An 18,328-nucleotide genomic window follows, 5' to 3' on the forward strand; every position below is an offset into this window, starting at 1 on the left:
ATACACCATAGACAAATTAAAGGCTGCAGCTTTGTTGCAATATCACCCACCCCCCCTCCCCCATTGGGTTTAGTCAATTACCTCTGCGCCACATTACTCTTGTGTAAAGGCTAATCTGAATCTTAAGCATGGAATCTCATAAACAATTTCAGTTTTCCAACTGTTGAGTGCGTGTATGTCAGAACAGAATTTCTCAGCAGTCTTACGCATGTTTGTTCAACAGGAAGCAATTGTGTATCAACTGTAATGTTTCTAAAACATTACTCTTAATCTGCTCTTGATGTCACTGGGGGCACTCATGTTCACACTCGTTTTCATTTTTTCAGGGAGAAGCACAGATTGTAGCCACCCACTTCATAGTTTTATTATAGCAGGTGAAGTGCTGTGCTGCACAAATCCAGGCAAGCATGTGTGAAATGTGTGAAAGTTATTATGTTGAATTGCTTTCAGTGCCATTGCAACTGTATATCTTTATAGTGTTTATGCTAGTGTCTTATACTGAAATAAATTGCTGCTTATAGTCATCTAGTCATTTCCCTTTATCTATGGTAAACAAAAATTCCCAGAGCCTTTTCAACAAACAGAAGCACCTCTCAGGGATTTAAGATGGTAATTTATCAACATGACCTCCGTTGAACCCTCCCAAACCCCAGGTGGCAGTGTTTGATTGTTCTGTGAATGGTGTCCATATTCCAGGCTGCTCACAGATGTAGACTCATAGTAACAGAAATAACATTTTACAGCTCTTTCTGTTTTTAATTTTGATTGTATAGAGGCAATATGAGACATTTTGTGGTCTTCAATATACTGTAGAGTAAGGCTTGTAGAAAACATTCTGCTTCCATCCTAAAAATAAAATTAAATAAAATGCCGCCAACAGTAAACATTTAGATTTCCTGCCTGACATCGTTTGTTTTGTGGGTGTCTGTATTTGTGGCATAATCAGAATTTTTTCAATGTCTTCAGCAATTAATGTTAGGCAGAAGAAAACTTGCCTTCTCTGTCTGTCATGCAGTGAAAACTGACTGCTTCAAGAATTGAAAATCAAGACACAAGATGTTTATTTACCCAATGTAAATGGACACTGAGAATAGCCTGAGTCAGAAATCCTTGGAGAGTTCCACTATTGTTGCCTGTCATTTGTTTTTGTTTTTTACTGAAGGACTGAACGACCCTTTTCCTAGAACCATAAATTGGATGCGAATGTCACCCTTACACACAAAGACTCAAGTCACAAAGACAGTGGGGTCAGAGCAGCTCATGCAGAGTATCTTAGAGCTTGGTTGAGCCTTGTGTCTCAAGAGCTCTTCAGGAGGGCCCTTGAGTTTGTGGAGTAGACTGTATGAGAATGTCGTTGGCCGCCACTCCAGGTCTGACTGCTCAAATCTGCGCGGCCATGTGCTGTGCTAAGCAGTGACACAGCGGTGTCACCTGCTTCAGTCGCAACTATTTGTTCAAGAGGTGTTCATGTGTCACCCTTTAATACTATAAGGTAGAGCACCCTATGTCAGTTTTTTTCATGTCCAGTTCCAACTATATTCCGTGCAGAGCGAGGGATGGTAGACGCTGGGTCATGTTGCCTAGGGAACATGACCGGGATTCTGAACTATTTAGCATCACATAAATGTGATAAAAGAGAGTGGATGGATCATTAATTGTCTCAAGAGGAAAATGTTTTGGCCATTCAGTTACAGCGCTAGTTGCAATAGCAACTCCTCTAGTCAACTGGGTGCCTGCATCCTGATGCAATAAGTGCAAAGTAAATCTGGTAGCATAAAAACAAGCAGCAACCGGCGCTAGTGTGTATTTCAGATTGAGCACTACAAGGAAAGAAAATTAAAAAAGAGGAAATGTGTGAAATCAGGTCAGATTAAAGCTGTATTATTTTGGCAAAGCACAAGGAAAAGTTAAATCATTTCAAATTGAATTGAATACTGCATATGTTATAAAGTTATTTTGTACATTGTGGGTCAGTCATTACACCACTCGGATAGGTCTAACTGTTTCCAGATGAATGTGGATTTAAAAAGACAAAGTATAACTGGTGGAACATTTTGTGAGGACATAAGATGTATGTATATGTTTTTTCAAGTAATTGCAGGTTCCAGTTAGTTAAATATTTAGGTGAAACACAACCTACTAATAGTTGATTCAGTTAACGGCCATGAGTTCTCTTCATATTATGTTGATACTTTGTAATATGTCAAAAAGTTAGTACTCACCCCAAGCAAAGGCTGGACCCCCCCCAGGCAGAGACATTACAGGTTTGAGCCTGTTGCAAGGTGAGCTTCAGTGACCTGGAAACATTGTGGTGAAAAATGGGATGAAATGAAAAAAAATTCAGTGTTTCACTGTGTCCCCGCAAATAACTATCAAACGACATTATTATCTTCTGACAGTATTAGCTTCCCAGTGACATGTCTTTCTTGGGTAATTCAGAACAATGGCACCATAATAAGCTCCTACATTAACAACCTGTGTAGTGATTCAGGCCTTTATCAGACAGACCAGCAGTCTCTGGTCACCTCTCTGCTCAGCAAGCTCATTGTGGATACTTTTCTTTCTCCTTGGTTTCATACAAGCCTTTCAAGTGTTCTCTGTGATATTGCCCTGGATTGAGAGCTTTTCTCTGTCCAAGAGGTTTTAAAGGGGAAAATATATAAGTATAAGAGCTAATCTGTGTTTCTTGAACCTCCTACTTTTGCTCAACCCTGGGTTTTTAAACTCCCACAGTGTCAAAGCAGAGGATGGGGTCAAAGATCTTTCCCCTGAATAATACTTAAGCTTGAGGGTCTATGACTTCGTATAACCTGACCTGACCCCTCAACTCAATAGTGGTCATGTTTTTTTCAGTCAGTTTGGAACCCACTGACCTGACAGTGGGTTAGAAGTGCAAGGTTGAAATCTTCTCTTTTGTTCTGTGAAAGCCGAAGCAGTTCACAAAAAAGGATGAAATTGCTTGTGGCAGCCTGGCTGTCAGTGGAGGGGCATATCATTTCCTGTGTGTCAGAGCTCGCCACAGTCATGTCTTACCCCGTCCATATTTATTTATTGTCATACCATCATTGATCTTGTATTTTTTTTTTTGTTTGTTTGTTTGAATCAGTAATGGATATTCTTGGCTAAATGTTTTTGGTATTATGGCTTTTGAAAATAAACGCTATATGAGAAACTGAACATGCAAAGCTTCACAGCCTGGGCTCTGCAGCGGTACTCCGGTTCTTGAATTTGCTTACAAAGGGAGACAGGAGCTGTGAGTGGTAGCACAGGAATGCTGGGGGTGTACTGGGTGAATAATTGTTTTATTTCAGTGTAGTATGGCCACTGCAGTCACTGAAACCAAATTGCTGGGACAGGGGCGTTTATGGGTAGCATGCTGGGTGTTTGTGATTAAACTGTGGAGAGACAAAAGGCTGAAATCCTGACTGCCTATGACTGGTTTAATTAGGGCCAGAATCACCATGAGGGATATGTGCTTCTTCTGTGGATGCTTATTGCTCTTATTTGCATCATTACTTTTCTTTCTGAGCTGATGTGCTCTCTTTTAGGTTTGGCTTCACTGCTATTCCATGTTATAACAAGCCAAACACCCCCCACCCAGCCCATTATGAGTTTACTTCTTTCGACCCAAAATAATGTTAATCCAAAACTGATCTAAGAATATTAAAGGTAAAAATACAGCCAAAACTCCTTTTAATGATTATTTTTGTTCCACATCCAGTTTTTATATTAAATACATTTTAAATTATGTACTTTTAGACCACATACTCTATATGTTTGTTTACTCTATTCTGTTGAAAGAATACTTGCTTGCACGTGCATGTGTATATATACGGTGCCGTGAAAAGGTGTTTGCCTTCCTGATTTCCTCTATTATTGCATATTTGTCGCGTGGAATGGTATCAGACCTTGTAATATCAGACACAGGGAAACTGAGTAAGCACAAAACACAATTTTTAAATTATTATTTCTTTTGTTTAATGAAAAAAGTTATCAAACACCCATATTACCCATGTAAAAAAGTAATTTTAAAATTTTTTATTTAATTGATAATTAGATTCAGCTGATTGAATGCAGCTTGATTGCTGCCAGCCCTGTTGAATGTAAATCTCACTCATATTGAGACTTACCATCTGAGTGAAGTGGCCACCACAAAGTTTCTACAAGCACAATATGAATAGAAATTCCAGAAGAGATGAGAAAAGTTGTTGAAATATTATCAGGCTGGAAAGGGTTACAAAGCCATTTCTTGGACTGAACCACAGTGAGAGCCATTACCTCCAAATGGAGAACCCTTGGAACAGTGGTGAATTTTCCCAGGGGTGGCCGGTCTGCCAAAATGTCTCCAAGGGTGCAGCGATAACTCATCCAGGAAGTCATAAAAGATCCCAGAAGAACATTGAAAGAACTGCAGGCCTCTCCAGCCTCAACTAAGGTCAGTGTTCATGACTCCACAATAAGAAAGATATTTGGAAAAAATGGGATTCATGGGAGAATAGCAAGGCGCAAACCAACAGAAATATACTTGCTTGTCTCACATTTGCAAAAAAGCACCTGGTTGATCCACAAGCCTAGGCATAATGTTCTATGGACAGATAAGTCAAAAGTGGAACTTATTAGACAACTCGGGACCCATTATGTCTGGCGTAAAGCAAATACAGCATTTCACGGTAGGAACATTGTGTGTGATGGTGCAGGGATGCTTTGTTGCCTCAGGACCAGGAAAACTTATCGTTATCGAAGGGACCACAAATTCTGCTCTGAACCAGAAATTCCTAAGGAGAATGTACAGTCATCTGTCTGTGAGCTGAAGCGTAACTGGGTTATGTATCAAGACTATGGTCCAAAACACAAAAGTCTGTCAACATGTGAATGGCTGAACAAAAATAAATTAGGTTTTGGAGTGACCTAGCCAAAGTCCTGTCTTGAACCAATAGAGATGCTGCTGCAGGACCTGAAACGAGCACGTTTGAAAACTTAAAAATTAGTTTGAATTAAAGCAGTTCTGCAAAGAAGAGGGGGCTAAAATTCCTCCAGAGTGATGTGAAAGATTTATATCAAATTATAGGAAGGGTTTGGTTGCAGCTATTGCTTTTTAAGGTGGTGCAACCAGTTAGTAAGTATAAGGGGGGTGATTACTTTTGCATATGGGTGAAATGGGTATTTGATTGACTTTTTGCATTAAATAAGTTAAATTATAATTTAAATTTTTTTAGTGTTTGCTCAGGTTCCCCTTGTCGAAATATTGCATTTTTTCTAAAGATCTGAGACCATTCAATCTGACATGCAATAAGAGAGGAAATCAGGAAGGGACAAATACTTTTTCACAGCACTATGTATACATATATATTTGTGTGTGTGTGTGTGTGTGTGAACTTGTAATACTACTAAATGTCCCCACACGGATAGAAAGATGAGGAAACGTATGTGTTGTGGGGACCTTTTGCTGGTCCCCACAAGGTCAAGAGGCTGTTTTAGGGTTAGGATTTAGGGTTAGGGTTACAATTAGGTTAAGGTTAGGGTTAAGGTTAGGCATGTAGTGGTTGGGGTTAGGGTTAGAGGTTACGGAATGAATGTAGTCAATGGGAAGTCCCCACAAGGATAGCAATATGGGACTGTGTGAGTGTGTTTGTGTGTGTGGACATGTATTACTATCTTTGTGAGAACCAAATGTCCCCACAAGGATGGAAAGATGAGGAAAATTACGCAAGGGGGGACCTTTTTGCTGGTCCCCACAAGTTTAAGATGCTGTTTTAGGGTTAGGATTTAGGGTTAGGGTTACAGTTAGGTTAAGGTTAGGGTTAAGGTTAGGCATGTAGTGGTTGGGGTTAGGGTTAGGGTTAGGGGTTACGGAATAAATGTAAGTCAATGGGAAGTCCTCACAAGTATAGCAGTACGAACGTGTGTGTGTGTAAATTCACAATGTCTTTTTGTTATTTTGAAGTAAACTGTGGGGTGGGATTGATTAATAGGAACACAGTATACCAGGCAACGTGACCAGGTAATTTTGCCCGAATCTTAGTGTCATTAAGTACACAGTTTGTGTCCCCCTATGAACTGTTTTGTTATAATCTTCTGAACCTCTGGCAGCTATTCACAGCTTCATATTGGCGGGGGCAATATATTCCAGAAACATTTATGTCAGTGTTTCGGCTGGCTGTAACCTTTTGGGATTAGACACAGCTCCTGCAGCACCTGTTCTCAACAGCAGTGCTTCCACGGGTGGACTATATGAATTTATGGACTTCCAGTTTGAACTTTGTCTTTTCACCTTATGTATCCAGCTACTCTGAGATCTATGGGCTTTTTTTACCCCTTTCAAAGCTGTCCTGAGTTAAGACTTCTGAAAGAAACAAATTTGATCCCAAGTGGTTCATATATTATAGGCATAGCAGCAATATGTATAGATCATCTGAGGTTGATTGTTTTTTTGGGGGGTTTTCTTTAGACACATTTTTACTATACTTAAAAATAAATAATAGTATAAAAATAGCAATAGAATTATTGATAATAACACGACAGCAGAAGTTGATTCAGGTACTTAATAATTATTATTAAAAAATTGTTATATAGATGAAAATGGTAACACATATTCTTATTGTCTGGTTTATATATTGCCCTTCTACCTCCTACATGTCATTACTGCTATTTGTTCCTTCTCTGCTTTTAGAGTTTGGGCTGCGATGAGTTTCTGGGCACAGGTAAGGTGATGGACAAGTGTGGAGTGTGCGGCGGGGACAACACAGCCTGCAAAGTAGTCTCTGGGACCTTCAAGCACACCCTAACGAAGGTGGGGTACCACAAAATTGTGGAGATCCCGGAGGGCGCCACCAAGATTAATATCACTGAGATGATCAAGAGCCGGAATTACCTGGGTTAGTAGGACCAACCTCTCCAACCTCACCCCAGCTGTTCTCAGCATGATAATGAAGGCATTTAAGGCATTGCCTGTCATACACTGTGATATACATTTCAGGCAGTACACTGTGATACAAAAGTATGTGGACACCTGAACATCATACTCATATATACTTGTTGAACATCTCATTTCAAAAACCATGGGCATTAATATGGAGTTGGACCCCCCTTTGCTGCTGTAACAGCCTCCACTCTTCTGGGAAGGCTTTCCAGTAGATTTTGGAACATGGCTGCGGGGATTCGCTTTCATTCAGCCACAAGAGCATTAATGAGGTTGGGCACTGATGTTGGGCGTAAGGCCTGGCTTGCAATCAGCATTCATAATCATTAAATATTATTGTGCGATAATTAAGTGACCAGAGGCAAAGACTGGCTATGGAGGTGCATGGGTTTTATTTTAAGGCCAGGTTTAATTAGGCCTTCGTGGAAAACGGCAGTAGATCGGTCTCTGAGACAGTTATGTTAAGACCCCAGTCGTAAGTTTGTGTTTACATTTTGTACCTTAGCATGTGTTTATTCATTCCAGTTGTCATTGGTTCTAATTGGTCGTTTCCGTATCCGGTTGCTTGGCTTGAAAAAGCCGCCGTGTGCTGCCTACCAGTGGAGACTAGCTCTTCGAACTTGTGGTTGCTGTGGTGTGTTTTGTGACTGCTTCATTTGACTTTGCATATTTGACCCTATCTTTGTTTGACTTCGATTCCCATCTCGCCCTTCTGGTTTGTTTGCTGATTTGATCTTGTGTATGACTATCGATTCGTTTCCTTTGACTCTGATTCTTGCCTTAGCCCTTCTAGTTTGTTTGCCCTGTGATTTTGTGTTTCTGACCATTCGCTCTCATGTTCGATTCCGATTCTCGCCTTGCCCCTCTGCTTTGTTTGCTGATTGGAATTCGGTACGCTCGTGTTTGACCTTGACTCACGTTTTGCCCTCTACTCGCCGTATAGTGCTCCGGTTAGTTAGTGTGTTCCCAGCTGGACTAAAAATCTTTCCATCGGGACATAAGTTCGTTATTTTGCTTTGTTATTTTTCCTTTATTGTTTTTGAAGCTACTCTGGGTGGAGATCTAATGCTTCGTAGGTGGTACGCTATTCAGGCTTTTAGTTTCCGATTATCAGCTAACTGTCCGAAGTTCAGAGTTCAAAGCCGCCCCGTGCCCAGTAACCTTCGAAGACTAGCCAGCATTTTTTGTTAGATTTAAATAGGCAGATAGGGACCGGAGTTACAGATCAGTTTGCAGTACATTTCCCTACCCATTTCCGTTATCATTTACCTTGCTACGGTCTGACCGTAGACGAGGTCGTACCAGTTACCTTTGGGGAAGTATATAAACAAGCTTTCTTTAGTACTCTATCCTCCTGTTTCCCTATTTGTTTATATAATTACATTTGGCAATTTCATTGCTGACTAAAAACTAAGCTGGGTCCTTTGTGGACACTTCTGAAAAATATATTTTGTGAATTTTTTCTACATAAAGACAAAAGTTAAGTCAGGGGAATATTTTCACAAGAACAATGCCTACTTTCATCATCCATGCTTTGTTTTGGCTCTTGTTGAGCAGATCTTGTTTCAATCTTGTTAAACTACTGGCAAGTTCGTAGGTCAGTGAGCAAAAGCTGGTGATGACTACTGCCAAAATTTCCCCTGGGGGGTTGAGGACCGTGTGGAGACGTGATGTGGCTGGCTGGAGTCTTGACCCATGATAATCCATCGCCAACCGACAGCTCCCTTAAATCCTTTTGTAATGGCAGGGTGGCTGTCAGGGAACTGGACTTGTGACCTGTAGGTTCTAGGTTCAAATCTCAGGTGGGGTACTGCAGTTGTACCCTTGAGCAAGTTGTTTAATTAGAATTTTCCTGTTAATGACCACACCCTTGTTGCCAACCCAATGGGCAAGCTATATTGGCATAATGTCTCAGTGAACATTGGCTTGAATTATCCTTATTTAAAGAGACATTTTTAGAAAGACCAAAACTCGTAAAAGAAATAAAGCTATGCCCTGAGATCCTGCAGTACAAATGTGCCCATAAGGATCTAGTTGAATACATTAAAAATACTATCAAAAGTTAGCAAAAAGAAAATTGTGTTTATGACCTGTTAGTCATGAACATTTTACAACACTTTGAAGGTGATGAATACAGTTAACGACTGTTAAGAATGAAAAGCTGCTAGGGACAGAAGCCTTGATTCATTGCTGTTTTACATTTGATGAAAGCCATCATTTCTCATTTGAACATTAGCCTGAGCACCCTTCATCTCAAATTTGGTCTGTAATGGATTTACATTTATTTTTTCACGGATTTCCAAGTGTTTAAACTGCTCACACATTGGGTTGTGGAACTTATTGCTAACTGAGTATGTGACTTGCATTGTTAATTTAAATGAATGTACCAGAAATTTAAAAATTAAAATTGAAATTTCACTGTTTTGTAAAGTAGTGACTTGAAGTTTGTATTAAGTACCTTGAGCAAGGGTATGTAATGATAATGCTGTACAAAAGGGCAGTATGAAAACTGTATGCTATTGTTCATAAGCCTTTCTCTTGAAAGGACATCTAATAATTGAATATATAAATTAATGGCATGTACTCACTGTCATGTAGCTCTACGCAGTCGTTCTGGTCGCTCCATCATCAATGGGAACTATGCAATTGACCGCCCAGGGAAGTACGAAGGTGTGGGCACCATGTTCACCTACCGTCGGCCCAATGAGATACGCAGTACTGCTGGAGAGTCATTCCTGGCGGAGGGGCCCACCAATGAGATCCTGGATGTTTATGTGAGTTACCAATCACTGGAGTTCAGCTACTCCCAGTTGGACCCATACTTTAATTTGTGTCATTTCACCTATATTCGTGTTTCATTATAGTCAAAATGTGTGGTACCTTTGTGGCAGAATCATAGCTTTACATCTGGATTTCACTGGGATTCCTATTATATGATGAAGGACACAACATAGTGGTTTGCTCATGTACACATCACTTATTGCTGCAATCTTTGCAGATGATCTACCAACAGCCCCATCCTGGAGTCCACTATGAGTTTGTTCTCCCTGCTGAGAATGCAGTCAGTCCACAGGTCCCTCTGGATAGAAGACCCAGTGGTGAGTGTCTTCCATGCCAGTTGTGAAAGCACAAAAGGCCACAGACACAGCGACTCACATTACAGCAGGAGAGACACAGAGCACAGAGCGTGAAATTCCATACTGTTGTACTTGTCATTAATCGACTTTGAGGATTCAGAGGTTGCTCTCCACTGAACAGGAAACACCTTACATAGTCAGGGTGGACATGAACATGCTGGTGCAGGCAGATACCCTCCTCAGACACCCAACAACAAATTTCCAGTCCCCCAGCCACCCAGACACCAGCGAGAGCACAACTGGAAACTTGTGGGGTTCACGGACTGCAGCGCCTCCTGTGGCAAAGGTGAGAACTTTCCCTTCGACTCAGCTCCTCACCGCATGTCCTCTTACTACCTACACAGGAGCTCATTTGCATGATGAAGTTTCAGTGGAAGTGTTCATTGCTTTACTGTACTGTCCCTAGTGCCCTGGGTCAGCAGGAGTGGTTGTTTGTCAGTGCACATGACTCCTGTGTCGCTTGCAGGTACCAGGTACACAGTGTTCGGCTGTGTCCACAGGGCCACTCACGAGCAGGTGACGGACAGCCTGTGCGACAGCGCCTTCAGGCCCAGCACACAGGCGGAGCCTTGCAATATGCAGCCCTGCCCTGCCTTGTGAGCATTCTCTCCACTCTCCTGCTGTATATTCATTTGTGTCTTGTGATGTTACTTCCTGGATTTTCCACCATATGAAGTCCTATAATGAGGAGTTGTTCTGTGCTATGGCAGCTAACCCTTTGACTTGCACAGGTTTTGTCACCTGGGTTAGCCCTGCTAGGCATTACCCCAGATATGGAGGGGGGTGCTTGAAAGGCAACCTGGGTAAAACCTGAATAGACCTGTTGTTTGTACAGACTGTTCAGAAAAAAAACTGAACAATCAGTGCACAGAAATTGTTAACTAATACTCACCATCTCACATAACATTTACTTACATGATTTTTTAAATCTTCTGTTGCTTGAATAAATTAGAGCGTAGAAAGGATATAAAGCTGATTTCCTTTCTTTGTAGACAGGAGACATAATGTCAGGCATAAATGGGTTGAATTACCTGTTCTTATGTTTTTTCTTATGTTCGTGTCTAACATATTAAGGACCATAGAGGAACAGCACAGTGAGGGCTGTATGCTGTAATTTCTGCAGCTTGGCGTTCTGCTTAGCTTTGAGCCCAACAGCTATCATGACCTTTGCAGCACATAGTTAGGTAGCTGTTATACGTTATCTGGCATTTTGGCTCATTCTGTTGAAACTGATTTATGTTCTAGTCTCCCCGACTTTTATGCTTGCAGATGGTATAAACTAGCCAGCAGGTTAGCTTAGAAACTTCAAAACCTGAAATGAAAATATCTCCAATATATTTGTATATTTAGTAGGTCCACCATAAATGATTCTGTGGGAAGCCACAAGGGCCTCAAAGTAGAAAAGGTGCCCAGAATAGTTCTGTTTTCACTGTGCATGTGGCTCTGGCTGCTACATTTTAATATTTCAGTTTACAGTTTCATAAAAAGCTGAGCTTCAACATCTGGTTGGCTTTCATCTGGTCTGGCAGCTTCCTTCGTGGCATTTATGTTTGTGCCCAGAGGCCGTTGTGCTGTGTGAACGAAGAGGCAGTGCTCTAAATACATTATCATGACATGCTAAAGAGAGAAAAAAACATCTTCTATTATTACTGGTTTTCAAGCAGGATGTAACAGTGCCCAAAACATCATCCGTAAACAGTCTCTCCATTGTTATGTATTGAAAAAAATATTTCTGCTTTAGATATGCCTCTGCACAGTAGCCATATGTACAGATCACATGGATTAATTTATACAGTAATAGATCATGGGAGGCTTGTTATTAATGGTGCAGAAAATACAGAATTTGTGACTAGATGCACGTCTCCCAGTACTCTGAAAACATGTACACAGTGCAATGTGAAAACAGATCTTAAATATAAAATATATGACAAATTCCAAAAATATTTCCACATAAATAAATTTATTGTATAAGTGATTTAATTCATTTCATATAAATCGAACATCTGCTGGGGAGGAGAGGAATTATGGGTACTTTTTTAAGAGGAGTGGCATTACAGTGTGAGGTGTAGAGAGTTGTTTAATGGTGTTTAATCGGAGACCCGAGTAAAGTTAATAAGAGCCTGCACAGTTTTAATGTTGGCAGGCAGAGCATTCTGGCACTTAGGCATAAGAAACGGGAAAGAACTATATATTTGAACAGAGATAAATATGTAAAGGCTAACAGTGATAGAAAAGCCATGTGTTGTATAAAGGCATTATCAAATGAAGGTAACACGTCATATAATTATGAACATAATTAGAGTATGCAAAAAACAAGGGTTTGACATGTATTTAAGCAGAAACAGAAAACCAGGCTCAAAATATGAGTGTGTCTGCAGTTCACAAAGCCAGGCTATCTGAGATTGACTGCAAAAAATTGACCAATCTTATTGATACATACCCAGTATGTGCCTCACAGAAGCTGTCTGCTCTGTCTTGTGTTTGTAGCTGGGACATTGGCGAGTGGTCAGAGTGCAGTAGAACCTGTGGCCTGGGCATGCAGCACAGACAGGTGCTCTGCCGGCAGGTGTATGCCAACCGCACCCTGAACGTGCAGACCAGCCGCTGCCACCACCTGGAGCGGCCCGAGACCACCAGCACCTGCCAGCTGAAGATCTGCAGCGAGTGGCAGATCCGCACCGATTGGACAACCGTGAGTGACATCATCAGTCGCTGCTCTGTGCCTCTGGTCAGCGACAGCAGCATACTGTAGCATTACGTTCAGCTGGGCGGTCCTGCAGATTGTAACCTTACATTACATTTTCTATTCAAATATAAAATGCAAAATAAAATTACATTACATAAAACAAATGAACTCTGGGGGAAATTTTTATTTTATGTACTGACCACACTTCTAAATCCCTGGCCGTCATAGTACTGATGACAGTGGGCAATGATTGTTTGCCTGTTATGAGAACAGACGTGCATGTGCAGGCCCAGTTGTAAACAATCTGGTGTAAATGTGTGGTGCGTCCCACGATCCTTCCCTGTGTTTGCACAGTGCTCGGTTCCCTGTGGGGTGGGCCAGAAGTCCCGGGAGGTGCGCTGCGTCAGCAACGTGGGCGACTTCGTGACCGACGAGGAGTGCAACATGAAGCTGCGGCCCAACGACGTGGAGAACTGCGACATGGGCGCCTGCGCCAAGAGCTGGTTCTTCACAGGGTGGGGCAGCCAGGTACTGCCCACCGGCAACTTGTGTCACAGACAATGGCTTTATTTATACGCCCACTCTGCACTCATCCATTAGTCTATTACATGAGTATTTCAGATATCGGAGGGTTCTGCCGATCTCTTCGCCACCTCATTGAGCCACTTTAGAAACTGCTGCCTTCTGAGGCCATAGATATGCAGAATTATGATCTTGTTTCTCTCTATCACACTAAGTTAGATGTGTGCATTGTGGTCCGTCTTCAGTAGTTGGTGTTGCTGAGTGCTTGTGTAGCGCTCTGCAGTGAGGTGTTGTCTTGCATCTCTGTAGTGCTCCGCTGAGTGTGGAATGGGAGTGCGAACCCGGAGCGTGCTGTGCCTAACCAATCAGATCAGCAGCTTGCCCCTGGAGGGCTGTGGACAGGTGCGCCCTCCAGAGGCCCAAGCGTGTAACAACGGCCCCTGTCACAGTCGTATTGAGTGGTTCACAGGACAGTGGAGCCAAGTGAGTAATGACATTCTTATTACCCCTACTCAGTTCATTCATATAGCGCAGGATGACTGCATTTCCTCTGGTGTGTCACAGCGTTGTGTGCTCATCGTGGCTGTCCTGAGGTGTGTGACATGTGGGATCTGAGTGATGCGTGTGATGGCTGTCTCTCCCGCAGTGCTCTGCGGAGTGTGGCCTGGGCAGCCAGCAGAGGGAGGTGGTGTGCCTCATGATGTCAGACGAAGGCTTCACGGTGCTGCCCCCATATGAGTGCTCATCTCTGGACCGCCCCTCCAGCCAGCAGAGCTGCCAGCTCAAGGCCTGTGGTGCCAAGTGGTACCACACCGACTGGAGCGCTGTGAGTCCTCAGGAGGGGCATGTGTACCGCACCATCAAAGCCAAAAGTCCTGTTAGATACATTAGATACACACGTCCCTGCTGAAAATTCCAACTGAGACCAGGTCTATTGCTGGTTTTAAGTGGTCTGTGCCTGGTCATAGCTGGTTAAAGCTGGTGGCTAAACTGGTGGACTGACTGTAGCTGGTGGTTAAGTTGGTTGACCAGTTAGAAACAGCTGGAAGTGTCAAACACAGCTTAACTAGTTTGACCAGCTTTAACATTGTTTTTAACAGGAATACCCTCTACACTGGGAATAAGAAGCAAGAACAACCACTTCACACTTCACACTCACATTCACCTGTACAAAGAGCATTTAATGATTTTTAAAAATATATATATATATACATGTAACATTTTCACTGAAACACATAACTTTAGTTATATAGTGAATGTACTTGCTGCTATGAATTTTCGTAATATTGTGCCATTTGACATCTTAACAGATATATTATGCGAGTGGTTGGCGCATGTAAAGTGTTTTTTTAGGGCCTTGACTGGTCTGTGCCCCTGCAGTGCTCCAAAACGTGCGAGGGGGGGTTCCGCGTGCGAGAGGTGCGCTGTCTCTCGGACGACATGGTGCCCAGCGAGGGCTGCGAGGCCCAGCTGAGGCCGGAGGAGCGGGACGCCTGCAGTCCGGACCCTTGCGTCCCCGAGATAGGTCAGTGACCTCCGAAAAAGCCATGCCTACTTCGCGTGACATGTGACCTCTGCCACTGCAGGGTGAGCATGTCACAGACAGCCAAGTCAGGGTGACATTGTGGCTGGGTGCTGACTATGTGTTAGACTTGTTATCCTGTTGATGGCACTGCTTCCAAGAGTGCACCCCACAGGGAACCACATCGCCCTTTGCCATGAAATATGGTTATTTCACAGGCCACTGCCATTCAAAACAATATAAGTACTTTACAAGAATAGTTTAAGGACTAAATTTAAATTCATTCAGACTGAGTAGCTATTTATTACCTGGGGAGATAGAATGGATGTACAGTTTTTTATTGGGTGAGGTTTACATTGAATACTTATTTTCTGTATGTTTCAGATGAGAACTGTGGAGACAAATACTTCAACTGCAACGTGGTGGTTCAAGCGCGGCTGTGTGTGTATAATTACTACAAGACGGCTTGTTGTGCGTCCTGCATGCGAGTGTCCCGCAAGCAGTCAGGTCACCGAGGACGCAGATGACATCTCCTTCAGGGCCATCTTCGGGGGAGCCCAAAAACTGTCTCCACACCGAGCCTGAGATGACCACGCTGACACAGTCAACAGCCAGCCTCTGGGCTAGAAGTCCTGGAGGGCACTGTGGGCACAGTGTACTTGAACAACACCTCCACTGATAACTAAGAAGGTGCCAAGGAATTGACATACTAGACCCTTTGGAGCGCACGCTGGGGTTTCAATGGAAATGGGCGAAAAACTGCCTGGACAAAAGGGTGCGAGCAGTGCAATGGGCGAGATTTCTCTGGCATTGCCCGCAGCTCAAAAGGAGTGAGTTCATGTCCGAATTCATGTGCTACAGGTGCTATGCTTGTTGCCTACGTTGTTTGAAGATAAACTGTGAAATGACAGATAATTTCAGGTCTCATCTACAGGTAAAGTCAATCTCCGCTAAGTTCAAAAACATTTTGGGAGCCATGGAGAACACGGTGCATTGTTTCAGAGTTTCTATTTGGAGGGTTTTTCCCAGATTCTGACATTGTAACTGTACTGTATTCTTGCTGGCTGTGAAGGACTGAGCTGCCTGGTAGAATGCCTCACTTGCATGGTAACAGCTATTGCAGTATCAAAGTTTTACCAGTAGGGGTACTGAAAAAAATCTGTTCAGTTCTTATTTTTTGTATTCTTTTATATTCAACATTATGTATAGAATGTCTACTTTTGTATGCCTCATCACTTTATAAAATGCATATTTATGAGGAAATTATGAATTATATATTGAGGTTTACTAAGTTTTGTTATTTGTTGATTAAAAATGTTTTCTGAGTTCGTAAATGTTTTAGATAACTTTTCTAGAAGTTACGCAGAATTTAACTTTACCAAAGACAGATGGAAAAATTGCAGCACAGGTTCAACTCAAGTTATAAAAATAAGGGTAAAAATAAAGAAAATAATTTATAGTATACATTATACATTATAATTGAAATATTGCCTTCATTACTTACAACTGATGTTTTTGTAATCTCAGAATTGAGCCTGTCTCCCAGCTGCTGCTGATGAAACTGACACTACATCACCAGAATTTACTCTGCATGTAAATGTGAATGCATGCACGTAAATCATGTTGCCTGTAATTCATGCATATTTATGTAACATATCACTTAAGATTGTTACTGAAGTATCCCTTAAAGTTCACTTCTGAAACTGCTCTGCAGGATATTTGTGCATTATTTACAATAATGGAGAAAACTTTTATTATATGCTGGTCCAAAATGCTGTAATTAATGTTTGTTTGGCCTGTAGGTACTAATAGATTGGCTTGTCCTATTTGAGTGAAGCAACTGAAACTGTTGTTCCAGCACATCATCCAGTCACGAATAGTGGACCAGCGGGATGACAAAAGCAATTCCATATGTGAACATGACTTTCTTAATTTTATATATTATTTGACCTCTTTTTCACCTACCCATGTACAGTATACTAGTTTGTGGGCATTGTATTTAATTCACTGGTATTTGATTCCGTAGATTAAGACATTCATCAGATATATTATAAAGTTGGTCTTTTCAGCCCTAAAGTGGTGCCCACAACCAGAGGTTTTTATCAGTTTCGCTGAATTAAAATAGAATCCGATATTAGAATTTGATTTCGAGTCACTGTCAGGTAACTTACATTTCAAAATGACAATGTACTATGCAATTTGCCCAATATTTTCTTTTATGGAAATAATGTTGTTTTATTGTATGTTTTAGGGACAGTAAATACTGAAGCTAGTTCCAAATGGGATGTAAAACAAGTCATACTGCATACTCATATCTGTTCCAAAGGGCTATTTTTAGTAGGCAATATACTTATGTTATTTGGCACAAATCAGCAGCTACACATTGGTGCATAATAATGCTCAGTAATTGACAGTTATATTTCCTGCCTACTTGAAGTGTTACAAAATGTGTTGTAAAATAGGTCTTTCATAATCCGTACAAGATGCAATTCAAACTGAACAGTATTATTCAGGCAGGTACTGTTAAGAAATGCGTGGTCATCATATGTTGTCTTACCAACAGGAAGAGCTGGTAACAGAGGTAACCTGAAATGTCAGTGAGTGATACAGTATGTTATCTTATATTGAAAAATACATTGACATGAAATATTTTGGTGTTATTTCTTCTCCAGTCAATGAGCACAAAGCATTTATTGGCTTGTCACCTCAGTTTTTGATGTTTTTCATTTGTTTTTGTTTTTTTTGTTTTTGTTTTTGCTGGTTTGAGTTTTTTAAAAATATTTTGATGTCACAACGTTTACATAATTAAAGAAAACTTTTTTTAACGTGCTTTGGTATTTCTTAAGTAAGTTAAATACACATTTTTCTTCGTTCTTTTGACCTCACATGATAGTATATTCAATAATAATAAAGTTAGTCATGGTTTGTATTTGTATTTGATATTCACAAAGTGCTTAGTTATTTTCTCATGCTGTGATTTAAAAATGTACACAGTATACACAAACGTTATGAAATTACATGTTAGCTCTGGCTAAACTTAATGTTAAAACGATTGTTAAAAAGTACACTTTCTGGATTATTTCCTGGGATGGATGGACGTATGCTTTTGATTGGACTAGATGACTATTATGTGCCATACATTCTATATAAAGATGTTTATGATGACCTGTCAGCTTTACAATTGGTGGTACAGGGGCATGTGAGGGTCTGTGGTCTAAAGAAACACTTAATTTAATTCCTGGACAGCTTGTACAGAGCTGTTATGATTCCAGAAGCTTCCAGAGGAAATTATTAATTTTATATTTGTTACATTTATTCACAATTCTAATCATAAATTTCAGTTTTCACATCACACTGGCATTTCTTTCCTTGAATGCAGTGGTCTCAGGATGCAGACTAAACATAAGATTAAACATTTTGAAGAATAATCAGGTAATGTACACATGTACATGCACTCTGGGGGCATGACGTCACTGTAGCTGCTTTGCAATTATGTGAAGTGTATTGTATTGCTTTGGACCACATGTCCAAAGCAAGAAAGA

The 18,328-nt window shown here is 41.2% G+C and overlaps 1 protein-coding gene across 5 annotated transcripts in view; it reads left to right on the plus strand.

Moving 5' to 3' along the window:
- Window positions 1–17,611, plus strand: part of LOC118215256 (thrombospondin type-1 domain-containing protein 4-like) — a 56,461-nt gene extending 38,850 nt beyond the window's left edge. For 4 of the 5 annotated variants that reach the window (XM_035395848.1, XM_035395851.1, XM_035395850.1 and 1 more), the window contains 11 exons: window positions 6,671–6,875; window positions 9,518–9,693; window positions 9,918–10,017; window positions 10,178–10,342; window positions 10,523–10,652; window positions 12,544–12,748; window positions 13,097–13,270; window positions 13,574–13,747; window positions 13,911–14,090; window positions 14,645–14,789; window positions 15,171–15,313. In XM_035395848.1, the coding sequence (XP_035251739.1) occupies window positions 6,671–6,875; window positions 9,518–9,693; window positions 9,918–10,017; window positions 10,178–10,342; window positions 10,523–10,652; window positions 12,544–12,748; window positions 13,097–13,270; window positions 13,574–13,747; window positions 13,911–14,090; window positions 14,645–14,789; window positions 15,171–15,313 (1,797 nt within the window). Of the gene's footprint in view, window positions 1–6,670; window positions 6,876–9,517; window positions 9,694–9,917; window positions 10,018–10,177; window positions 10,343–10,522; window positions 10,653–12,543; window positions 12,749–13,096; window positions 13,271–13,573; window positions 13,748–13,910; window positions 14,091–14,644; window positions 14,790–15,170 lie in introns of all 5 variants that reach the window. The other variant, XM_035395849.1, reaches the window with a different exon arrangement.
- The last annotated feature ends 717 nt before the right edge of the window (window positions 17,612–18,328 follow it).

Source organism: Anguilla anguilla, chromosome 16 (genome assembly GCF_013347855.1).
Source record: "Anguilla anguilla isolate fAngAng1 chromosome 16, fAngAng1.pri, whole genome shotgun sequence".
Taxonomy (NCBI): Eukaryota; Metazoa; Chordata; class Actinopteri; order Anguilliformes; family Anguillidae; genus Anguilla; species Anguilla anguilla.